At 33.6% G+C, this 27241-nt stretch overlaps 1 protein-coding gene across 1 annotated transcript; it reads right to left on the reverse strand.

The window, feature by feature from the left end:
- Positions 1–1393: 1393 nt before the first annotated feature.
- Positions 1394–26797, reverse strand: LOC133201664 (uncharacterized). Its single transcript, XM_061337451.1, has 44 exons — positions 26651–26797; positions 26200–26548; positions 25741–26038; positions 24873–24999; positions 24455–24685; positions 23885–24094; positions 23293–23570; positions 21833–21989; positions 21471–21683; positions 21230–21383; positions 20852–21104; positions 20164–20383; positions 19628–19763; positions 19476–19513; positions 19232–19364; positions 18851–19095; positions 17533–17700; positions 17232–17424; positions 16540–16779; positions 16143–16357; positions 15888–15993; positions 15686–15802; positions 15469–15604; positions 12769–12949; positions 12367–12637; positions 11268–11454; positions 10972–11183; positions 10634–10863; positions 10356–10509; positions 8919–9097; positions 8658–8801; positions 8368–8539; positions 8043–8172; positions 7689–7810; positions 5665–5804; positions 5403–5550; positions 5023–5226; positions 4540–4761; positions 3567–4349; positions 3142–3360; positions 2869–2964; positions 2367–2730; positions 2100–2266; positions 1394–1985 (listed from the first exon to the last, which is right to left on the reverse strand). Exons 1-44 carry the CDS (start codon positions 26795–26797, stop codon positions 1699–1701), a joined length of 8976 nt encoding a protein of 2991 aa, XP_061193435.1. The 3' UTR covers positions 1394–1698.
- Between the last annotated feature and the right edge of the window lie 444 nt (positions 26798–27241).

A 27241-nucleotide genomic window follows, 5' to 3' on the forward strand; every position in this document is an offset into this window, starting at 1 on the left:
TACCTTCATCACTTGCATACGGGGTTTATATCTCTCAGTTGATTCCATACGCAAGAGCATGCTCTACGTATGAACAATTTCTTAAACGAGGTAAGTTATGGACAAACAAGTTGATGAAAGAAGGATATCAGCAGTCTCGCTTAAAGCCATTATTTCGTAAGTTCTATGGTCGATACAATGACCTTATCAGCGAATACAATCTATCATTAAGTCAAATGCTGACTGACGTTTTTCATACTAATTGTTAGGCCATTATTTACACACTGAATTGTCGACGGATTTTTCCGTTATTTCCCGATCATGACAAGGAGCACACGGTGGGTGTGACCGATCGGCAGGGGATGCTCACTCCTTCATGGCAACTGATTCCACCTCTGATGATTTAGAGGTCCGTGCTTGCTCAGCTCCAAAATTTGTATTGTGACATGGAATTTTGAGCTTGAATACTGTTTGTAATCTCCATATATTTCATGAAGCACTGTAGAGTCTAGACAAAACTAACTACTATTAAGTAAGAACATAACAGTTTGCAGCAGAATACGAAAAACCTAGGATAAATAAATTGTCAACCATTCAGCTACCAGAATTGAGGTATAAAACTTTATCAAATGATATTTTGACATCAGACCCATTTTAGGGTTAATCTGTGTTTATGTATAAGATTATCTACAAGATGTAAGTTGCACGTTTCAGAATCAACTACCACTAACCCAAGTCTTGATATTTCAGGTCTCAAGACCATAAACTGAAAACAAACTTGAGTCAAAATTTCAATTAGTAAAACGTTGAAATAAATAAATCACAGTATTCCACTGTTGAAAATGTAATAATATTGAATTTTCATCATTTGTTTGCATTTGAATATTAATCAATTATAAACAAATGATGAAAATCATTGTGTTATTTTCAATATCATTTCATAGGCATGATTCAATAATGTGAGGCTTGATCAAAAAGTATTGTCACTAGCACTATAAAATCTTTAACAATCGGAAGTCGTCATCATCAAAACACCATTTAAAATTGATGACCTATAAATCATTCACTTCACAAGTGGTAATTACGTGACCACAGAGACAATGAGGTCCATGCAGTGGTCTAGTCGATCAAAATAGTGATTAATTAATCAATAAATTTGAACAATTTGTAAATTGATATTTGAATGTTTTCTGGACCGAAATTAATTGATATGAGAATCCATATACTTAACATATGTGAATCAATAGAACAAGCTAGAAAAAAATTTAAGGCTTCAAAATAAAATAAAATTGTATATATTATATAAAAATAAGAAACTATAATTCAGTTTGCAGTCAAATTAATGTTTTACAGCAACAAAAATACAGTAAAATACGCTTATAGCCAACATGGTTACAATGAATTGAGGCATATAGCGAAGTTATTTTTATTCCCCTTTGACCTTAAAATATAATTGGACACTTAACGGATATAATGAATTACCCTTATAATGAAGCAAAGTCGTCCGTCCCTGGCACCTCGTTCTAAGCGTGTTTAACTATATACTTCTAAATATCATTTTTTTTTCTTTTTCGCTGATATATTATGACAGGTGTATTTGAACATGACTGTAAATTAAAAAAAAGACCTTGGAAATGGTCAATAATCGCAAGCATCACTCTTGAAACTATGTTACAAACATGTATAGAAGGTTAGCATTTGCATTGTTGCAGAACATAATCATTCCGGAAGTATTATTTCTCCTTTGATATCTTCATAAATTCCCGCCACATTGATAGCCCGCACGTACAGATGAACAGACAGACTTGACCAGCTGGTGATTGTTGGCGGTAGGCCAAATTTGATGCTTGTCTTTGTGGTCTCCTGCCACTGAAGAACGTTACTTCCGCTCTCAACAGTTCCAGCGCAAACTTCGTAATAAAGAGGATGTTCAGAATTAAACACGTTGTTCCAAGTGACAGAAAATTCTTTGTTTCCTGCGTGCCAGGACACTAAAAGTTGATTTCCTTTAAAAGAATATGTAGTTAATTATAAAAGGCAAGTTATTCATTATCAAAAATACTAAAGCACTATATAGCATATAAATTTATCAACACTATAATGATATGTTCTTTGCATACCAGACTTTCGTGGTTTGTCGTAGAGTACTGTAATGTTGTGTGGTACTCTGCTGCCTGCAAGAAGAAGTTTATTGATGGCTTGTATTGAAATATTTGTAAGTCCCTGGTCCATAGCTAAGTTCATTATCACTGCACTCTGAACGTCTTGGCCAATCGGAAATGACATCCTTTCAATCAATTTTAAATTTTGATCAGAAAATATGATCTACAAAAAAAAAAGAAAGAAAAGGAAATGAAAAAAAAAGATAAACACTGGGTAGAAGATACTTGTCATTAATTTCAAATGAATAAAAGCTGACCTTATATTGATCAATTCCAACGGAATCTGTAAATCCAGACCATTTTATTCTAACACTGTCTTTGACACTTTGATAATGAACGTTAGCTTGGTACTCCGTGACAGACATAGGCAAAACCACAACCTCAGAATGAGCTACTGATGGGGTTAGGGTGGAAATTGTCACTCCATCAGAGGATTTAGAAGTTATTAAGCCTGCACGATTTTGACACCTTATTGTAGAATACACAGTTCGATTTGCCAAAAGATTATAGTCAAAATCCTTAAATAGAACAATTTCTGAAACTGGTACTTTCTCAAATGTCTGCAACTCGACTCCCTGAGGTTGGTAACCTGTTATAAAAGTTATTAGAAGTTTTATATCTCTTACATGCAAGATTGATTATTGGTAGAGCAATGTTAAATACTAAACCTAGGAATAGCACTTTTAAAAATGTTTGCATCTCTTATAGATTGTTATTTAAAACACACCTATACCCCATTCGCAGAATTCTATTCCTGACTCATTGTCCAATGCCACAAAGTTGACGGCTACTTCATTGTCTATCCATGCGTCTTTATCCTCGCCTTATTAGATTAAAACGTTTGTCAATGAATATTAACAATTAATATTAAACTGAACGAAATTGAAATTAACCATATTTAGTTATTACAAAATATCCAAAATCTAGAATTTATTTGCAAATTTGACGGTCCTGTATCCATATTCCATTTCCAAAAAAATCAAATTTCAAATTGTCTTACTTGTTAACCGACCATCGTATACATGGACGATCTCTGGAGGGGTAAGGTCGACAAGAACTGGTGCGGAGTAGGAAAGCCCATCAAGCCCAGCCATATTGGAGGCCACCGCTGTTATATGTATGACTGTGTTATGGATCAAAGTCACATTCGTGTTGATTCCGAAGTTGTTCAGTCCAGTACTTTCGAAGCTTTGAAGTTGTATCCCACCTTTCGTATATCCTAACAATGAAACAGGCATGCATTTTTTATGGTGCGTACTTTAAAATATGTGCATCAATTATTTCCATTTTCCTCCACTTTCTTTACATCATTTGACTAGTGATGTGAATACCATACAAGTTGGCTAGAGAGTTAGCATACATGCATATAATTTACCGAAGAGGAAAGGTCATAAACGTTACCATTTGTGGATTTATTATTTTTACCTATTGCCCATTTGTACTCTGCGATAGGACTTGAATCTTCAATAAAGCTCCATTCCGCGTGTATAGAACCCCACTGGTGTATATAAACGATGTGAGCAGACACATGCGATTCATTACCGTCTTTTTCATCCCTTTCTACGCGCTGAAATGTCAGGTGTTCTACAAAGAGTCCTGTCTTGGTATCTGTACTTCCGATTTCTAAATAAGCTGAAATATCTGAAGCTGTAAAGTAAAACGTATGTCTATGCCATGACAAAGTCTCGCGAGAAATAGATTCACCATGTCCATCTTGCCTATATGGTTTTGTATATAACATAAAGACATGTTTCTTTTTACCGATGTGAACAAAACCTTCTTTATTGGAAACCATAGCTGTTTTCAGTGATAGATGGCTTGTGAAGAAAACGACATGATACAATTCCCCAACTTTCAAATTTTGGACTTTTTGTCTTAAACTTCCCCTCAAAAATAGAAAAGCTTTGCCATCTCTGGCTAAATTTTTCTGTGACTTCACTACAGAAGCACAACTTCCATGAGTTGCATGCCAATGATCAGGTAGAAAGTCCAGATTTAAAGAACACAGGTTACTGACATTTATATTTTCAACTGACAAAAACTTCTTTGAGGACTCAAACGAAGGGTTCTGCAGTAGATTTTCTTCTGTATGATAAAGGTATCGAGGTTTCGGTGGGGTGGTGTCGATTTTTACACCATCAGAAACAACAATTTCAGATTCATATCCAACGGTATCCACTGCGTATACTTTGCTATAGTAGGTCGCACCTGAAATGATTTATTCAACATTCATATCAAAACTCCAAAAGAAACCGTACAACACATCTACATTACATTGAAAATAATAAATTTATATGATTCAATTGGAATTAGAGAGCCTATGGATATTTAATAATGTTCAACACTACATGCAACTACATGTAATATCAGATACTTATGTAAATACTTATCAACCAACCTTGTAGGAGTTCATTTTTCAATTTTCTAGATACGGATGTATGAATACCAACATTTTCCCATTGGCGAACGTTGCATTCCGTATTTGCTGATGACGTATGGAAACTAGAAGTGTTACCAACGCACCAGTAATAAAGCAATATCCCGGACCCCGTATCTGAAAATCCGTGCCATCGAGCACCGATCACATTTGATGTATTCTGATATTCAAGGTCATGCAAACCTGTAAGTCAAGAATTTGAAAACCATATATATTTTAACCCATTGACTTTTCATGCTTAAAGACTTATCTAAAAGAAGAGACATAGGTTACTTGATTAATTCTGAAAATCAGTATGCTTCATATGACAGTTAAATCTTTCACTAAATGACAGATTACCCGGTAGTACATTTATAAAGTTTAAAGACTTTTAAAAAAGGGAAAAAGAGCAAAAATACTTCATGAAAGTGGAAAGATATTCATCTTCATGTAGAGAATACCAACCAATGCCATCGTATACAATGCCAGCTCGTGGTCTAACATCATCAGTTCGAAACCCATCGGAGGATTCTGTGTGGTGGATTCCAGAAAACCCATATGCAATGACGTTACTAAAATACTGAACTCCCGGAGAGAGCAAAATTCTAAGAATGTGGTATGTTGTAACTGTATTTTGTAATTCCTCATTACTGTCCCAGATGTCATGTCCTAAATGATTGCAAGATATTTATTATTCTGTGTTTATAAAAGCACTTCAAATTCAAAAATATTTTAAAACGATCATTTTGGATGCACTATCAAATATGGAGATTTCGTCTCTCTCTCTCTCTCTCTCTCTCTCTCTGTATATATATATATAGTCTTGTAATGTTAACAACACGTACCCCCTGGTTGTGAACTGATATACACATGATAGGATTTGATAGTATCTTTTGCATCAGTAAACTTATTGGTCCAATTCACCATGAAAGCTGCTCCTTCCTTAACATAATCCTGGTCTTTCATACCACTTTCCATCATTTTTTCACTAACCTACATTTACCAGAAGTTTAAAAAAAGCTTATTCTGTGAAGAGCTTTAATTACTGTTTTATAAAAGTGCACACAATAAATGCATCTAAATTCATTTCATTTCATTAAAACTTACAGAACTTCCAAGAATATTCATCACAGATGGCTTTCGGGTTGAGATAATTACCCCATCGGATTTAAATATCGCAAAAGTGTTTTGGTCATACCATGCTTTCACGAAAACTGAATATGACACCCTTTCATCCAGAAATTGACCTACAAAGCAAATATTTTTCATCAAAGAAATGACAATTATAAATATTATGTAATTTCCCCCTTTCTTGTGATACATTACTTGAATAGAATATTAACCCCCGTCACAAATATAGACATTGAAGAAGACTGTTCATCTTTATTTTGTTGTGAAATGAAATATATGGAGATAACGAACAGTATTCAAGCTCAAAAGTCCATTAAACAATACAAAATAGTAGCAGAGCAAACACGGACCTCCAAACATCAGAGGTGGAATCAGATGCCATGGAGGAGTGAGCATCCCCTGCCGACCGGTCACACCCGCTGTGTGCCCCTTGTCATGATCGGGAAATAACGGGAAAATCCGTCGACAATTCAGTGTGTAAATAATGGTTTAACAATTAGTATGAAAAACGTCAGTCAGCATTTGACTCAATGATAAATTGTGTTTGCTGACAAGGTCATTGTATCGACCATAGAACTTACGAAATGATGACTTTAAACGAGACTGCTGATATTCTTGTTTCATCAACTTGTTTGTCAATAATTTACCTCGTTTTAGAAATTGTACATACGTAGAGCATGCTCTTGCGTATCGAAATAACTGAGAGATATATACCCCGTATGCAGGTGATGAAGGTATATTGCTGCATAAGTAAGGGAAGTTGACGATTGAAAAGTTAAAGTCATCACGTTTATCATAAAGCTTGGTTGTTAGATTACCATTAACGTCTTTTTCAAGTAATATATCCAAATATGAAACAGATGTGTCAGACTCTGTGGTATCTTTTATTTCAATCTCACCAGGATATATCGTATCGACATAAGATTGGAAATAGCCATTGCTAATTGACAATACGTCGTCGATATACCTAAATGTGGAGTTGAAGGCCACGGCAAGTGTTTTCTTCTTTTCACGTACAAGATTTTGGACAAATTCTGCTTCATATGAATACAAAAAAAGGTCTGCTAATAACGGGGCGCAATTGGTACCCATGGGAATTCCAATAGATTGTTGGAAGACCTGGTCTCCAAAAACCACATAGATATTGTCAATAAGAAACTCAAGCATCTTTTAAATGTCAACTTCAGAGTACTTGTGTGTACAATCAGAATGTTTTTTAACAAAATAATTTTGCAAATGACCAATGACAATGACAATAAGTATATTAACGAGATCCATTTTTATTGAAAAAGCAGCTGTCAACGATATCAAAAAGCCTGGACTTTAATTTATCGTGGGGAATGGTTGTGCATAAAGTTGAAAAGTCGTAAGTTTGTAAGCTGTTGATTTTGGTAAAATCTTGTGATTTCAAATTTTCCAAAACTTCCTTGGAATTTTAAAGTATCCACATCTGACTTACACCACTTCTCGAATATATTGTTGCACAGTACTCTTGAAGTTTCTCCTTCACCACTGTTAATATCTTAGTGAGGAGTAAAGAGAGAGGCTTGGTTGAACATTTACTGGAACCCGCTATGTATCTTTGTTTGTTAGGATTTTTATGAAGTTTCGGAATCCAATATAAATATGGTAATTCAAATTCATTTAAAAATATTCAAAACTGACATATGATTTTGAAGAATTTCTTCCTTAGAAAGGGAACTATGAGTATAAGTTGGATTACCACTTGTAGAATTAAATCCAAGTTCCTCTAAAATACATTTAACATAATGAGCCTTACAAACAAAAACAATGTTGTTACCTGCTTTGTCAGCAGGGACCAGTACGTACTGATCATGTAATCTATCTAATTCTTTTTTTCACTTCTGGATTATTGAATACAGAAGGATAGATGGTTCTCATATTGCCCCTCAATCTTTTAATACGCGATTTTAACATACATCTGATACATTTAAACCATTCTGACAAAGTGTCAAGGAACACAAATTCAGTTACATCACCTTTGTCTGTGGAAAATATAATGAAGTTGTTTTGACCAGCGTCGTGCCACACTCTATCCTTTTCTAAATTGAAAATTCCAGAAGGTTCGTCACCGTCTGTGATACCTACACTCCACTGATACCTATAGAAGAGCATGTAAAGTAGAAATTATCAGCCTCATCTCTTTTAAATCTACCATGTTCAACTTCATCAGAAATTTTACTGAGCACATTGTTTAATTGTTCTCTTTAGCTTATCTAGAAGAATATTACTAATAAAATTCAAAATTGCATAGTGTGGGGCTATATACAAGTACCTATAAGCAAATCTACTAAGATTAAGTTAATTTTTTTTAAAATTAGAAAGTGGCTTACCAAAGAGGAGGATTGCCTTGTCTTTGTATGATTGACCATCGACCTTGCAGAATTGTGTTTGTTGGTGTATATGCAATATCTTCACTTCCATACATAACATCATTAACTTGCAACAGATTGTTTGGATTCCCTAAGAATATGTATTAAAAAAAAGTAACATCAGGGTATAAAAAAGTCTTATTTCAGCTACGCGAATAAGTTTAATTCAATGTAAAACTGAATCTGAAGAGAGGGTACAACAAAGTTGAACATTTTCAGGATATCTAAATATAAGCATGCATTTGAAATTTTGGAAGGAGAAAGTAAAAAAAAAGAATCAACTCACCGACTGAGACATCAACACATCTGTTATCATTAGTGAAACAGACTTTGTCTTGTGGAGCACACACGCAGTTGCCCTCACAGTCATGGGCATCACAGCGCCTGACCAGTGAGAGAATTCCTCCACTGTGAATCATTTTAAACTTGGAGTGAACGATGTAACTTGTTAGCCCAACCTAAAAATTATTGATTAAAATGATTACTTAGCATTTAAGAGTAAAATTATGATTATCAGGAATTCAGAATTATTCATTATACATTTATGTATATGGAGATAATAAAAATATTCAGTACCTTGTTCACACCCCAAACACTTATATAAAGAAAATTATGGTCCGACAGCGTTTGAGTTCTGATGCTGTAAGTTTGAACTTTGCCTTCGTCAAATCTATCGGCACCAGTTGTTGTGTGATTTACTTGAACTGCTTTTCCCGGTTCCTGAAAAAGAAAAGTATCATGCAGACCTATCTTAAAATCAAACGCCATCAGAACATATTTTAAACATGTTAAAAGAGGAATGTTTAGTAATATAATGTCATCATCTTAAAAACATACTGTATTCAAATCTGCGCCCATGTAAGTTGAACCAATATTGACGAAATAATGAGAGACTTCCGAATGGGGATCTCCAAAACCAAGCCACGCGAGATTCACTCTGTATTTTGTCCACGTCATAAATCCTGAGACATGGCGGCTGAGTTCTGCAGCATGGTCCGTATGAACAGCAAACATTCCTATATCATAAAATGAAACGTTGCAGTGATATTTTCATCAGAAAAATGATAAATAAACAATTCTAATGTTTGATACATTTTGAAAGATCAATTTTTTTTAAAAAATATAGCTGTAACAAATAATATACCGTATAACGGGTATTTTCTGCGGTTGGAAATTTTTGCGATTTAACCCCTAAAAGATAGCAAATTAATTTCTGCGTTTTCAATTTCTGCGGTTGCATTATACCGCAAAAAATTAGTTACTGGGTATGATCACCAATCTCTAAGAATTATCAGATAGCTGCCATGTTTACGTTTTATAAATTCATTGAGACATATTGATCAAAGTTGCATGAGAACTGGTATTAAGCTATTAAGCTTAATTAAACTACTATCTTTCAGTTAGTCTTTGTAAAATTATGTGGAGTCCCAATTGAAATGAATTTTTGATGTATCGGTCCACCCAAAGAACAATAAAAAATCTTTACTCTACATTGTAACAAACGTTTTATGCGATCTATTAAAATATTTTAATATATAGATAATTAATGCATCCAAGCCATATTCTAAAAAATACATTTATAGTTAATTGCCATCAAAATTAATCTGGTGTTTATATTTTAAGCTAAAAAAAACAGTTGCATAATCAAGTAACCTAAAGTTGACCGTGCACAATCACAGGTGCGATGTGCATTGAGGCGTAACTAATCCTGTCAGTCGTCTACATTGTGTGAAATTTACGAGACAATCAAGCCACTTTGTGTATACAAGCAGTACTTATGGTCTCCAGATAAAACACAAGATTGAAAAAAGTGTTAAAGAAAGAAAGAAAAGCTACTATGTGTTGTTTGCAGCTATCGGAGTTTGGACTATTAATTGCAAATCTCTTTTAGTCATTTACATGTACATGTATATCCGTATAAAATAAAGAAGTAGGTACAAGAAAAGATGTTTTTGTATAAACTTATTAAATTGATATTATTTACAGCAACGTTTTAATTCAATATGTTTTGGAAAATCCTGATATCTAAAATCTTCGAATTTCGATGACACCCGAATTTTCTCGCTAACGAGGACATACGCACCACTTATCATACCTGCATGTATAAAATATATATCTGAAGAAATATTGAAAAATATTTTGCGATTGTAATTTTTGCGGATTTGTCCTATCCGCAAAAATTGGACAACCGCAGAAAATACCCGTTATACGGTATTATAATATAATCCCATTGTGAAATTGATGTGGAATTACATCAATCATATTGATGCAAACCTCGATTTGGTTTAGTAGTATCTACCAACATCCCCTTAGAAGTGCTAGACACGCACATCGCAGCCCCATTACACGCAATCAGCGTTACGAAATAGTTAACTCCATCATGCAGTGATAACCCAGTAAAGATATAATCTCTTGAAATGCCATTGACCTGGTAGAAGAAATCAGAACATTATATGTCACTTGTATATAAAGATGTTTTGTGTTATATGAGATCGGTTTTTTTTTCTTTTGTTTGCAAAACTGCCTTCAGCAAAAAGTACTGTTCAACCTACCTGTATCGAGGATGTTTGGAAATCGCCACCTATATGACATTTAATAGATATATACTGCCTATCAATGTACGACTCTTCATCTTTTACATCCCACTCAACTTTCATAGACCCCCTGTAAAACTGAGTGTTCCCATTTATTCCAAAATCCTTTGAAAATCTTGGACCATATACTATAACTGGTGGAGTGTCATCAATAACAAATCCATTTGATGTCGAGTCTGCAAACTGACCTGAAAAGGTAAACGCTTTTGAAAAATATGCGTTTTAGGAGGGAGCTGTTGATATTACATAAATTCATATATGGCATATAAATTTAAATTTAAAAATATTTTTTTTACCTGCTTTGTTGTAAGCCCTAACAGTAACGTACACTCGTGGACCAGTTCGAAGATGTGGCGTTATATTGTAAGCTGTCGCTATTTGGGTCAGGTGGACCTCTCTTTCCAGTAGGATCTCTTTACCCCCAGGTGTGGTACCTGCCCACCAAACATAATGGGACAGTCCTGACTGAGGATCATTAAAACCAAACCAATTTACCCCAATCCAATTCCTAAAAATTGAAAGAAATGAATTCCAAACTTAATCATCGCGTTAAATAAATGAAAGATCTGATTTATAGTATTTAAAAACTAACTTGATTGATTGGTACTCGATGTCAGCGGAGGAAGTCCCATCTATTACCATGCCTACGTTTGGCGGACTGTTGTCCATTATGACACCATCGGAAACAGCCATAGTGCATAAATCAGCCGTGTTACATGCAGTTACCGTAGTGTAGTAAGTTAATCCAGGTCCAAAATGGACAAAGTCAACTGTTAGATCTGTATTCAAGAACATATATAATTTTATTATTTTCCACAACTACGTTACGGTATATAATTTTGCCCTGCACAGATAGATGCTGGCGATATGAGATACGCCAACATTCCCTTCGCTTCCAACAATATATGCCCGGAAAGCAGGGGTAACATACCTTTACCCTAACCCAAAAGGAGAATGCTTTAACATGAGAAGAAAATTAAACAAACTTGTAAACTATAAAAAAAAATGATATTCGGGAAAGAAGACCGTTCTATGTAGTTGTCATCTTCCTTGCATGCTACCATGGGTTACTAACGGTACTTGAAAATGTCCCGATTTTTATGAGATCAATTACATATTATATGAATTTCTTGAAAAATCCCTGCATATCTTTCTCTATGGTTTCTGTGATTTTTTTTTTAAATTTTCCGACTTTTTGATTGACGATTTTGTGCACAGTAAAATGTCTACACGTAATGTTGTCGGCGCCAGTATGTAAAGAGACAATATATGCCGTAACACACATCAGGTACATTGGAATATTAAGTCTATTACCGATCTTAAAGATTTTATAATGGTTGAAAAGTTCTTCTCGTTTACAGAGGTCCTTACAAGCACTCACCAGTTGCCCTTGTGGCGCTATAGTTAGAGCGTTTGCTCTAGAGTCGCGGAGTAAGGAGTTGATCGTTACGTCGCGGGTTCAAATCTCCCACTGCGGGATGTGGAGACCGGTCCCACGGATGAGACCGTATAAACCGAGGCCCCGTGTTGCAGCAGGTCCTGGCACGAAAAAGATCCCTTACTGCTAAATGGCCCTAAGTTCCGACTATAGGTCTAAAATTTGCAGCCCTCCACCGGCAAGTGGTGGCATCTCAATATGAGTGAAAAATTCTCGAAAGGGACGTTAAACAAACAAACAAGCACTCACTAACCATTGACAAGTCCAACGCTTTGATAGCCGATTACATCATCACAATGCAGGCATGTTCCAACAGTGATGAAATATTCTTTTATTGAAGAGTGAGGTTCGTAAAATCCTTCCCAATATACTTTTAATATGGACATATCGGTCTGGAAATCTATATCCATTTTACTATTTCCTGTTGGAGAAATGTCCAGAACGTGTCCCTTGGTAGGAGGTGATAAGTCAACAGTGTACGCCCAGGACGTTGCTACTGACATCAAATGGGCCTTATTGAAAGCCTAGAAAGTAAATAACTACGTATATATCATAAATAATCAAAAAACCATTAGATCAAGCCCATGTATCCAATCCAAGAGTACGATGCAAAAAAAAATCCGAATTTCTAAATGTAAAAAAGAATGATTCTCACTTTTACTGAAATGAAATAAGCATGTCCTTCTGTAATGTTTAAAGGCTGGCTTTTGTTGTTCATTCCACAATCACTATCTACTCTAGTGAAATACATTACATCGAAATGACCAGGTTCCGACCCTATAGACCACATGAAATAATCCATGCCACTCTCTGGATCACTGAAGACATCATTCCAACTGTAAAGATGTCAAAGGTCATGGTCACTTTTTCCTTCTCCAATATACCAATTTCTATAAGTTGACTTCAATGAACTTTAAATTTTAAACATATTTGATAATTTTTTGAATTCTGCTTAATTAATTACAATTGTTAGATGACTTTATCAAATAATGTTCATAAAATAGACAAAGTGGAAAAGAATTCTAAAAAGATAGTCAGGTTAAATCTCAATTTATTAGGAAAACAACAACAAAATACAAATAATATTTTAAATATTGTTATTTGACTAGGACGTTTCTTTTGTGTAATGCTATGAATTTATTAAAGTTCATTGGTCTATTTTCCGTGGAATTTGTGGATACCTTTTACCCATCAATTTACAACCTCCAAGAAAGTGATTCCTTTTTCAACATGCATATGATATTCACCTACGAAATAATGTCTTTACCAACCTGAAAGAATCTTACCAATCCACAAAAATTGGCTCGCGCGAATTTCAACAATTCTCTGTTATTCCGGATATGTGTATTTTTCAAGAAAATAATGGGGTTGACAAAATTCTTATTCTTCAATATACGTATCGTCTTTGAAATCTTAACATCACTTTGTACTAATGTACAAAATGTAACAATAGCCCTGTAATGTGAATGACGTGAACCAAAAGCACCAAAGTACCTTTCATATGCTATTAATAAAATTAAATTCATTCACCAAACTTATTCAAATCTAATTAAGGACCCCTTTAGACACTGAAGCAAAATGTTTTTGAACACTGAAATAATTATATTGTACAAAAGTGTTGAGCTTATCTATTTCATTTACAACATAGGGTGCCTGGCATTTACCCGAGTAAAAAATGTTCAAAGGCAAAACGAAGTATTGATGAACAGAAATTAGTAATGTTTACTTAACTGGGAAAAATGCAGGCAATCAAAGTGTTCAGATAATTTTATTTTGGTCTATTGAAATGTTAAGAATACATGAAGTGATTACTTAATATACTCTAGATTTCAATTTATTTTAGCTTAGATATAAAGGAAGATTATTCTAAATGCTTAAAAGTTGATTCATCTTGAGAGTGCTGTGTATAGTGTGTTCATTAGACCTCTGTAGCTTTTTTGTATTGTTATACTTTTAAAAATTGTTTCTTATATAAATATATACTGAAACGTCTAACATTTTTCAGTGTTTATCTGAGCGGTCAAAAAAATCGATGTTGGGCCTCTGAGTGACATATTGGACCTGTTGATGAGATATTGGGCCGATATGATGTTTTTATGTTGCCTTGTAGGCGAAATCAGCTATATCTTATGCGTTATTGCAAACATAGAAGCCAGTGCAAATAATATGTCAAAATATCAGGGATAGACATTAACTTTCAGATTCACTTGCCCTTCGGGCAAGTGATCTCAAACTTTGACTTGTCCGAATGCAAAACTTGGTTGCCCAAAATTAGGATGGAACTTGAGACGAAATTATTAATTACTGCAAACGTTATGAAAAGAAAAAATGTGACGAAATACACTACTGTCAATTTGGCAAGTTGAGTTACCGGGTACCTGAAACAATTTCGATCCTGCATTTGTACATAAATGTATACCGCTGTACTTGTAAATTTAACCTGTTAACATACACTGCCATGCAGCAATAACCCTCCGTTTCCTTTTTAAAAAAATCATATTTTTGAAAATTAATTGCGGTAGGATCATTTTGTGATTCGTGATTTTTAGCGATAACTGTGAAGCAACGCTTAAGGAAGATAGTTGCTACGAAACATACATCTTACCTTGATCGGGATACAAGTGTTACACTGTACTTATATTCTGTGCGTGAATAATCTAATTTCATAATAAGAAGTTAAAACAAAATTTTGTTAGACGTAGAGTGTATTTCCTACGAAAGAAAACAACAAAATCGATTTTTATATGAACGGTATAATCCAGAAACGCTACCAAGGAATTTCGAATGCAAAACATTGTCAGTCAGGTGCGTGGCGGAAATCGAGTGTTCAATTTATTGTTTTATTTATAAATTAATGTAAACTAAATAAATATGTACATTTGTATGAGAAAAATTCACCTGCCCGATCGGACAAGTATGTCGACAATTTCACTTGCCCGAACTGAGAATTTACTTGTCCCGGGCAATCGGACAACCGTTAATGTCGATCCCTGAATATAGACGTAAAGGTAAAACAAAACATTTATTGACTGTGTTCTTGGGCAAAATATTTTTATTTGTTTTTTTAGGGTCCGAAAAAACGCATATTGCCCTCGAACTTAGTCAAAAAAAATGTATATTGTTCACCTGTAATTTGGTTTGCTTTTGCTACTAGCATTTTGTAATCTACTGACAATAAACCCTCCTTTTTTGGATTAATTGCCTAAAAAAGAAATGAAAATTATTTTCTTAACTAAAAGCAATAACCCTATATTCCTTGTTAAAAATCGCAGACAATATCATGGTTTTATGTATCATTTAAGGAATAAGATAAAACTTGTATAAGCCTTTGAAGAGGAAACATCAGTTTGCTTACCAGGTCTCAATTTCTGTTTTCGAATAAATATGACGTCCAGACAAAGTTATAGGATTGTTGGACTTGACTGGTGGACTTGTGTCTACAGTTACTGGTGAAGACGATGCCATTGTCGTTCTATTAGCAAAATCGGTTGCTGAAATACAGCTTTGAAAGTCATTATGCATAATAAATTAGTACCTTTAGAGGATTGATACAAAATGCAAAATTTGATTACCCTTGATAGTTGCATAGTATTTGTAACCACTATGTAAGGTTAATCCATGTATATTTTTGTGGTTTACTACACCAACATCAAAGAAAGCGACTACGTCATTTCCTCCAGAAAACGTGCCTGTAAATAAAGGAAAAGTTTTACGTTTTCAACTATATTTGGCTATTGAAGATTGAAGTTCGACTTTGATCAGCTCGTTTGTTACCAATGCTTAGCTGGTACATTTGAACTCCAGATGTATGAGATCCAGTTTTATATTCTTCAACATCTCTAAAAGATTCCCAGGTCACAAACATGTCCGTTGTAGATATCTAAAATTTACATATTTGAGGTATATTTCTGATCCCACTTGATTTAAAAAAACTGTTAGTAGGGTAATTTACAACACACATACAAACTGCCGTATTTTATAAAGTGAACAATACTTTTACTTACTTAGCAGGTATGACCATGTATATACCTGATACTGTACACCTTCATTTCCAATCCAAACTTTTCCTGGTACCGGGGGTGTTAGATCCACCACGATTCCATCACTACATTCATTAATCTCTGGTAAGACTTGCGTCCATTTCTCGTATTTTATCTCAGTGTATGCTGCATGTATGCACACCATGTACCTTTGTCCATGTTCAAGCTCTCCTTCCTTAAATTTAAAATTGATGAACTCGTGTTCTGGAATTGAAAATGTAAAACAAATGATCAATGATGTATTGTGAGACTTGTTTCTTTCAATTTACACATCATATATCAATGTTCAGAGGAAAGAAAAATGTTCAACTCCAGTCTGATGTGTCTAAATATACAAGTAGTGCAATCTTTTCCAAAGCTTAATATAACAAGCATCTTGAGCAAACCTGTTGTGTTACACTGAAGAGAGTCAGGATGACTGCAAGGGTCTGGTAGAGACAATGAACTTGATGGCAAATAATACGTCGTGGAATCTACTGTTCTTGCATTGAGAACAGCAACCGTATAGGATTTGTACCGAAGCTGTGGCCACACGGCTGATATATAGTTCATATGAGGAGTGTAGTCCTTGTCTGGATATGGCCATCTATCATTGGTTTGTAAACTTATCGGTTCTCCATATCCATCTAAAAATGTTGAGCAATTAAAGATATACTTTCAGTAAAAAGGCACAAAAATATTTAACCTTTCACGTACCCTACCTTTGTAATATAGTTATCCGACATTCAAAAGGATCAATTACATCACTGTATACAGATTTATTTTATTGCAGTTTTATTTTCAGGATAGGGCAAACCCTGATATTTTCAATCTACCGGGTATATGAAATGATTTCGATAATAGATAAAATGAGATAAATTTTTAAAATCTTTGATAATAAAGAATAAAGATAAGGATAGGCATCTTCAAATTGCTTGCAGGATGATATAGGATTTTCATTTAGAAAGAACCATCAAAGAGATCGTTTTATATTTTTCTGAGCATATTTTGTAAGAAATTGAAAAAAAAAATGTCTTTTTGGTCGAATTCCTGGATAAATAAAACGAACTTTTGGCTTGAATTGATTCTGTTCACTAACCTCTTGATAGATCAGATCTACCTACAGCATCAATTACAGTTTTAGGTCGAATCAGAATAGGATCAAATGCATTACAATCCTTGACGTCCAATGATACTGTAGAATAAAGCATAGCTTTATTGTATCCACGAACAGCGAACCTGCGACATTTGGAAAAGTCAAACTCGCCAACAAGTTCAATGATAAATGATATCTGAAAGAAAATTTTGTCTAATCATGACAAAACGACAGAAATTACTTTGTTCAGCGATATATGTCAACAGATTAGGTTTATCTGATACCTTAACTAATACATGCTTACCTTTTCCTTGTTTTGGGTGTTGAAATTCTTGAGTTGAGTCCACTTAGTATGTAAGCTTCCTATTCGAGAGTTATCTAATATTGCCCATTCATATTTATCAATCACAACGTACTTTTTCGTTGGACTAAGAATATCAGGATCGGAAAACTTGTCCATTGTTATTTCTAGCTGCAATGCATTAGACACCATCCCTTTTATATTCTTGCTGATGTATGTAATGGATATATGCCGAATACTGTTCTATATGTAAAATTATCAGTCTGATAATTTTACATATAGAATTGTATGAGGCATATATTTTACTTAAAACATTGCTATTTAAATGTCCAAAAGTTACCTGGAGGAGTTCTATAATTATACAATAGGAGTTCAGGCATTAATAGTTTTCTACCTGAAACCATGTAATAAGTAGACAAAAGAAAAGAGAAAGTTTTTTTTCTTTAGACAGTAAAATCAGCGAGTGAATTCGTTTGTTTCATTCATTCAATGGCAGTCGCTTGGCTTAGCAGGAACTATGGACAGTGGTCAGGTGATGACGCATTTTTTTATGATTCGGAATATTTTTTTTGTTAAGTGCGTTTGATATTGATACAGATTCAGTGTTGGATGATTATCTTTAAAATGCATTTAAAGGAAAAACGCGGATTTTTTAATCTAAAATTTTGATTGGATTGTATGATGAAAACCTTGGGTTTTAAAAGCGTGGTCATTGGCGAACAAACCTCGTTCAATGAAGATATTCGCAGACTGGTTCTTTATCCGAAATGGATTAAATTAAATTGGCTTATTCACAGTGCTGTATCGAAAACGATTTGCAAAAAAAAAAAAAAAAAAAAAAAAAAAAAAAAAAAGACCGAATGGAAAGTGCTACTTTTGAGGAAGGTTAAAACAGTTTCTTCTTGGTTTTGCTATTTTTAACAACTTAATTTCCTCGCGTTCGCTTTCCCTGAATTTTTTTTCTCCCTAACCCTTTTTTTTGTTTCTGGACAAATTAAATCTTGATTTCACTCTAGTTGTTGTTTTTTTTAACTCCTGTCCGATTTTGTTATCACTGCCGTCCGATAATATATTATTGAACTGCTAATTATTATTATCAGACGGCTACTGGTAAATTTTTAGACTGTAAGAACAAAGGCATTACGTCACAGCAATGTTTTAAGAAATATTTACAATTCATGATATGTCATTTTTTTGTATCTGTGAACTTGAAGTTTGCCATTTTTAAATTTTTAGGGATACAATGATTTCATAAGCATAAAAAGAATTTGCAGATGGTAAGATTATAAGCATTTCCAGAATTATTTATTTAAAAAATTACCTTCTCTTTGTCATCTTTTCCTGTTGAATTCGCATGCTTTATCGAAATTTTTCCCGTATCGGGCACATTAGATAGAATTGTTATCCCGTTGCTATGTGTCGGTAAATGACAGAATTGCTTGGCACAAAGCTTAACAGCAATTCTATACTCTCTCCCAGGACTCAGAAGTAGTCCAGTAACTCGGACTTCTTGATGATTATGATTGTATTCATAATCACGAAAAGGTTTCCAAATATCTGAAAAAAGAAGATTATTTAAAGACAATAGACAAACCAATAGCATGAAAACGTCTACACCATTTATTATAACAGATAATAAAGAAAACAATTTAAAAACGATAATTAATTGTAAATAATTTGAAAAAATCAGCCTCACTTTCATATGTTTTCTCTTCAATAGAGAAATACATGTCTGGTGTAAAAGCAATGATGTCTTTAGGAATCGACCAATATCCACTGATACTATCCTTTGAAGACTGATAATCTATATCACCTTTACAAGCTTCGATAATGTCCTACAAAAATTGTTGCAGAATGCAACAACAGTAAAATAAGACCATATCACAGATATTTTTCTCAAATGATCAGTTTTAAAAATCAAATTAACGATTAAATATTTCACATACCCAATCATGATGTGCCAAAGTGAAATTATGTGAATTTTCTAAAGTAAAACAAAAACAGAGATGTATATGTATACATGTAGTTAAGTAATTAAGCATTGTCACAACTTTATAGCACAATTTTTATTTACTAATAATTAAAACTACAACTATACTTTTAGAGCTGCATTTTTCTCCATCAAATACTAAGACTCCCGACAAGGTATCATTTTCTCTTACTACTGTCACTCCATCTGACGTCACTTCCACTCTTCCAGCAGACGAGATAGCCGTCACAGTGACGAAGTAGATCTGCATAATCGTAAAAATATAAAATCTTGCATTAAACATTTGTTTTAAAAACATTTTTCTCCAGGGAAGAATAATAATTGTAGTCTCTTTGTTCTGAAAGAAAAAAATGCTTGTTGTGTATTATGTGATAAAGCTAGAATTTAAATTGTTTTTGATTACTTCGAAGATTTGCTTTAAAATAGTTTTGGCGAGAAGCACTTTAAATTGCTTCGAAAACATAAAAGTCTATAGCATAATTCCGACATTGATCTTAGTTTTGTTCTTGCAAGTCCATTGATACGTTCTTGCATGGTATTACAAAATATTCGGTAAAAGTATTGATATTTGGTAACTAAGTGTTTGTGACATTAGATTACATCTAAAGATCTTTACAGTTTAAGGTGTATCATAAATAACTCACCTGATAGTACGACAATGATAAACCAGTCTCTATATGGGATACATTAGAACCAACATTTTTTGGTGGAACAACATCGTCACTACCAGGAGTACTCCCGACTCGAAACTGGTAGGTTACGTCTAAATAAACATGTGAAAAGCCTGTCCATTTTGCACCTATGCTTTTAGTTTCTGATGTGAAATCTATGTCATCGATGTCCTGAAAACAGTTTCTTCTCAATGTTAAAAAATTTTTTTTTGGGCAACCATTGAAATATTAAGAAGAAATTAGAAGAGAAAAACAAGGAAAAGAATAGTTCAGGAATTCATTTTTTATTATTTTTTACAATTATACATTGGATCTTTTAATTTACTTTGGTTATAATAAATATAAAATATCTTGTCTGAATTTACAAAGGGATTTAAAGTCATATCTCACTGTAAATTGCAAATCTTCGTTCTGAAACAGTATAAAAATATAGGAGATAAGTTATCATGCATATACTTAATGTTTCAATTTGAATGTTTAAAAAACACCTTTTTATGTCAGACGTATATATTTCTGAAGCAATAATAATCAATAGAAACTTGTACTTTCAATACTTTTAAAAATATGAACTATCAAGTTCATTGAATATAATTACAATAAATATCAGTTAAAGGGAAAGGGGTACTGAATTTTTGCAAAAAAATTAAAAATGATTATGCATACGGCTATATCTATGACTATTCCAGTTGAGGGAAGCTGCACGTTATGGATATAAGGTTCTGAGACACCAAACGTAGTGAGACCCGCTGCGTTCTCTGCTTTTATTGTGACATAGTACGTGTGATTTCCATGAAGTTTCCACTCTGTGTCAGATAAAGGGATTGCTGTACATGTTGGTGGTTCTGTTAGCATACAGCCAGCACCTGCCATTAATGGTGAGTACTTCTGAACCTGTGTGCCCCTAGGCGTGTGACCTTGAAAATAAAAAAAATGAATGAAATAATTATTCCTAAAGTTACCTTCCATTTTTCACACATATGTATTTAAACACTGTACTTTGGTAGCTTTTCTGTAGAAGAATAACGTTACTTAAACATACCTAAAGCAAAGTGAAACTTCAAAAGAAATGGGTCTTCAGTGTCAGTCAAACTATCAGACTTCCAAGATACCACCAAATACCCGTTTTTGTGTACAACAGTAATAGGTGGTTGAAACATTGGAGGGGTTGTGTCGACAAAACATGGGCCAACTGACTGAAAGAACAGGTATCATTTCTTTCTTTAAGTTTGTGCTTAGAACAACATACAGCATGACTCACATATGTGCTAATAAAAATATACCTGTATTCCCTCAACACTGGATTTGCTGATTGTTTTGAAGATAATAAAGAAGGGCTTTCCCTCTGGTAAATCAGTGTGCATCAGGTGAATATGACGGTGCTGCTTTGTAGATCTGAAGGATAGTATATCTGGAGCTGTGCTTCCTGCCACTGTGGATAAGCCAACTTCGTAATCATGGATGTTTGTTTCATTGGAGGACCAGGACAAGGTGATCTATACATCAAAGGAGCATATATGTGTAAAGGTTACAGAATGAAGTAAGATGTGCTGACTAAAACATTTTTTGTCAATTATTTTTTGTTATATCTTTCATTCTTATATCACAACACTCACTCACTTAATTTAACAGTAATGGAACTTACATGGGATGATTTTGCTAGTACAGGACTTAGTAATGAGGGCGCAGAAGATGTGTTGGAGCAAATCACAGAACCATTAGTCACCATTTGGGTTCCATTTTTATGATGGGAAATTGGAAGCAAATCAAGATCTGTCACCGATATAAGTGTTACTTTATTTCTTCAATGGAAAAAAAAAGTTTTAGAATATACACTTCAAAACAAAATACATGTATTGTTGCAAAAAATACATATCTGATTCAAATAAATGTAATGGAAAATGATTTCAGTAAATGAAAGTAATAACTAGGATACTTCAATTTGCCAGAAAAAAAACATGCACTACAAAAGAATTAACCAGAAGCAACTGAACTTTGTCTTTTCAAGTGTGAAAATTCTTCTGCCTCTCGTTTATACTTAAAAAAAAATAACCCTAAGAGTTTATCGTGCAATTAAACATTCAGTATGTGTATTATCTATAATACAAAAACGTGAAAAATTAAGATAGTATCAACAAAATTTTATGAAAGATTGGGGCACAAAAAAACAACTAATCAATAACCAAAAAATCTAAATAAGCGCCAATAAATAAGCAAACCAACATGTCAAAAGGCCACAGTTCTTACCAAAGCCATCATACTCTTCCTGATAAACGAACATTCATTTTAACGAAACCCCTTACAATTGCCACTTAATTGAAGTCTATGCAACAATTTTATGAATATTAACGTCATAATGAGGGCTGATATAGTTTACAAATTTTTGCATATGTCTATATACAAATGTATTTCTGTTTAAAACTAAGCTTCCCTATTGTATCCTTGTTTAGTCTACAATTTGATCTTTTTTGAATCAGGGATGCTGGCATATAAAACTGAGTAAGTTTACCAGTGATATTTTTTAAATATTTCTCTTTGACATTCTCCTGTGAAACGTAAATCACTCTTTCGTAGCCTTACCTAGGGGGACGAATTTAATACATTTGGATCTTTCAATAATTCTTGCTTTTTAATACGAGATATAATGACCCTGCATTTCTCAAAAGGAAAGTTATTTCTTCATATGTTTCTTGTAAAACAAAGGTGCATTTTGTTGCCTCACCCTTGCTACTAGGGCTATGAGCTTAACAATCTTGCATTTATATTCCGTAGAAAGCTAGCACAAAAGTTTTGTCTTCTCTGGCTTAGTGGGTCTTGAGAAGATTTTCATATTAACCAATGGTAATTTCGAATTTCTTAATTATCTCACCTTGAAAAGGGAACCTTGTTCTATGTCATTAAAAAATAAAAATAAAAGTATTATTATAAGGCAAAGTAGATTCACATTTTAGTAATGTAAATTCAGTGATATTTAGATTCAATACAGTTAACAGTGATCCATGCTTTGTAGTATGATTTATATATCGACTGCATAATTTACAATTCCCTGAGTGTTTTATGGTTTGAATTTCTGTAGGCCTTTTTCACATCATCCTCCAGACTTACATGCATTCTGAAGTTGGATTCTCGATCAACTTTCGGTGTCTGTAACTGTCCACTACCCAGTACTGACGTCTACTTGTGTCCGTAATAAGACCTCCAGTCACACGAGCGCTACTGATATCTACTTCCGAGATGTGTTGTTTGGCTGTATTCACTGTAACACCATCTGAACAAACGGGGTAAGAAGGTTCTAAGGCGCGGTTGAATGCAACAACACAAACGTAGTAGGTTCCCTCTGTCGCCACAGTATGAGTAGCATGTAGGAAACATGTTTCGTGCAACTATAAATGGAATATTTTAGTAAATGTTTTATTTGTCATACTATGCTGACATAATTATAATTTTAATTGGCATTAATAATAGTCGTATATTGAATTAATTTTTATTCAAACAGCTGGAATATTTGGTTAATACTTTTTTCTGCTGCTCCTGAAATTTCTGCCTTCAAGTAAGAGAGTACAATTTATCAAGAATATTACATGTACACCCAAGCTTTATACTTTATAACAACAAAATATATCCATTTTAGTATATTTTACAGTGAAGGAATTAATACCTATATTTTTAATTCAGATATTGCTATCATAAAAATTACCAGAGAGTTGGCAGAATTTAACTGAAATTCGACTGCAGGAATTGGTTCAGTGTGAAAGCCATACATATAAAACAAGACACCACTCTCTTTGTCAAAGAAGCCGTCCCAGTGAGCGTTCAGTGTCTTGCTTTGTTGGAAGTCCACTTCATCAGTTCCTCTCATTCCGTCTTGTACAGTTCCAGTGTGTGGAGGTGATATATCAATCGTTATCTAAGAATTATTTATCTCATTTTAGATTCTATGATTAATATTTATTAGTATCTTTAGTGATATCCCCCCATAATGCTGCACTAGACAGGTGGTCATTGTTTCATTGATAACAATTTACCAAATTAAAGCTTGAACATTTATATTTAGAAGGAGATATTTCAAAGATACATTTAATGATTACGGAATATTTTATTTACAGTTTCTAGGTTGAGAATTTACACTGTACATGTATATATTAAAGATAACTTTCATTAAAAACACAAACTGTAAGAATAAAATGCTCTGAGGATTATTAACCAAGAAATGGGTGTTAGTGGATGGCTTTTCTTCTATGTACAGATAAATATAATAATAATGTACCTTTTTTCTTACAACTGTTGATAACAGTGCTTTATTGGTGGCATTCACTTCTAAGAAGTAGTCATAATCGTGAATTCCTTTATCCCTTCCAAGAACCAGACCATTTCCTTCCCCAGTTTTAACCTCTGGTTTTACTAGGAAGTGTCTGTGGTAAGCCCCCGTGTGATTGGTCTGGTAACAGTCGGGTCCTCTACTATAGTTGTGATACAAGGAACGACAGTGCGCCAGATCCTTTAAAAATAACAGTTCGTTATTTCATTCTTACAGAAAGGGATAAAAAAAACGTCAATGCCACAATTCGAACAAAGATCTCCAAAAAGTAAAATTTATATATTCTATGATTCTAAAATTTGAATTTTAGAATTTTAACTATTGATGTGTTAGGAAATCTATCGTTTCGAACCGGAGCAAGTATTACCGTGGCATAGCCTTGTGCAGGAATGTGTTCATGACCATGCACAATATCCTTCCCTGTAAAATTGTCAAACAATCGCCAATATATACTGTCTAAGCCGCTGTGGTAATCAAACGCCAGCCACTCAATTCTGCAATGAATTATCGGTAGAATTTTAATTTTTCAAAGCATGTGTGTTTATGAGGCAATCATTTGAGTTCTTTGGAATGGGAAACACAAAAGAGAAGAAATACTAAAAAAAAAATCAGGAAAAGTATTCAGTTAAGATAGAAAACCAAAAAACAAAATGATATAGCTAAAAATATTCAGATAGAAAATCATAGGATTACATAGGATTTTTGATAAAATCGAATTATATACATTAATTGTATTTTTGGCCCATTAAAAACACATGATACATTTAAAAAAAAAAAATGGATGCATGGATTGGTATATATTTATGGATTTATTTTGGTTGTAAATGATTCATTTATATCGAATCTTTAAAATATAAATATATTGTAGACTTTCTTTGACGTTCAAATTTCTTTCTTTTTGACATCACCCTTAAAATTTATACATTTTTTAAACCACTTTATCGGACATAATTGAGAAACTTTGAAAGAAAAATAAAATTTTATGCAACTAATGTCTTTTTCATTTTACTTACATTAACATAGATTTATTTTTTATTAATGAATGTTGAAAAAAGTTTGTTTTTTTAAGTCCTCAAGGCTTAGTGATATATCAAACTTTCTACGCTCAATCCAAACAAAAAAATCCTAAATACTCTCATAACCATATCCTTACACATTGGTACCGAATACTTATCTTTCTTTAGTGTAATCTAAACTTATAAAACGCTGTATAAAGCTAAATTTCATAGTCTTACATCATTTTGGAGAAATCCTCAAGCCTATGGACACTAACGTTAAGCCTGTCCCCTCGTGTCAACCACAGATTTTCTACAATAGGAGGCGTAGAATCTCTGTAAATAGTTATAGTGTCGCTCAGTGTTTTGTTGAAAATATCTAAAGCAGTCACAGTTAAGACCGCCTTGTCGCCGTCGGACCAGTTGAGTGTCAGTGTATCAGATTCAGAGTAAATATTTGTAACAGATGTTGGAGATCTAAAGTCTTTTACTCTGGATCCGTCAAACACAGAATATCCAACTCTGAAGTTCACACAACCTGCAAAAATAGTAGTATTTAATTACTCAATTACGTACATGCATACGTATATGTATTTATAAGAATTATTGGAATTATTACAACAAATTCAGTTTTATTTGCAGTAATTTTCGGTTAATTGAAATGGGTAAATATATACTGTATCTGCTTTACAAATGTACCTTGTACGTTATCAATAGCATTGACCGTTCTTTTCCCAGAATAATCATCATAGCTTTTGTCGACATCATGATATGGTGCAACGCTTGTTAACCAACCATTTACATGGTGAAGTGCATTCCGAAACCTTCCTTTCCATTTCAAAATAACTGTGTTAGTGTCCTGAACAATCCATGTGTAATTCGTGTTAGCAGTCCCCGTTATAACGTATGTATGCTTAGTTGGATCATGCGATACAACGGACCTGTCATCAAAGAAAATGAGACGCCTTGCAGTCTTCTTATTTCCTGCCTTGTCATAAGCAGCAAAAAGTAAAGAATACATTCCATGTTCCGGTAATTCAACAGCTTTCTGAAATAAGACAAATATTGGAAATAAAAGATGTATCTTTTAAAATAGTCATTTAGGATATATGTTTTCTAAATTGTATGAATAGAAGAATACAGTTCTTACACTTGAATCACTGAGAGATAAAACTCCGCTTCCATTTTCCATCTTTTTGAGTTCCGCAAGACCGTTGTTAGTCTTAATAAGGTGATGTATTTCATACTGGAAATTCTTCAAACGAGAAAGATTATCCTCCCATCCACCCCATCTCATTGTTATTCTGGGCTAAATGAATAAGCATTCTCTTTAAAAGAAATATGTACACACAAATGACCCCATGGCATAGATAATTTGTCAATGTTGCTTCTGAAAAATGTTACACTGAAACAATATAACCAATACACGTTGCTATCATTTTGCGAAAAAAAGGGAAAATCTTACCATCCAATATCATTTCATTTTGTGTATAACCTCATGTTTTCTGCAGTTTTATTGTCGCAAAATATGTAAGTAAATAATCATAAATATGTAATGCTATAGTATTTTAATTTTAGTATTGGAGCTGCTTCTGCTAATTTAATTTCAATATCTCTCTCCCCTTCTCTCTCTCTCTCTCTCTCTCTCTCTAGGTTGAAAGTTTGAAAGTTAATTTATTTATACTCACGTTTTCAGTTAAATCGGGTACAGTAACAGGATCGGAGCAGAGTCCAGTTGAAC

Source organism: Saccostrea echinata, unplaced genomic scaffold (genome assembly GCF_033153115.1).
Source record: "Saccostrea echinata isolate AGI-Se365-2 ecotype Australia unplaced genomic scaffold, CSIRO_AGI_Sech_v1 ptg000045l, whole genome shotgun sequence".
NCBI classification, from domain to species: Eukaryota; Metazoa; Mollusca; class Bivalvia; order Ostreida; family Ostreidae; genus Saccostrea; species Saccostrea echinata.

Bases quoted from the DNA above. Each gene is read 5' to 3' on its own strand.
- LOC133201664 (XM_061337451.1), bottom strand. From the start codon at position 26,797: ATGAGATGGGGTGGATGGGAGGATAATCTTTCTCGTTTGAAGAATTTC. The intron at 20,384-20,851 runs ATGCATAATCAT...AAATTTTTTAAC, and splicing joins ATAGTCATAGATATAGCCGT to ATTGAGAAGAAACTGTTTTC. The intron at 17,425-17,532 runs GTAAGCATGTAT...ATTTTCTTTCAG, and splicing joins ACACCCAAAACAAGGAAAAG to ATATCATTTATCATTGAACT.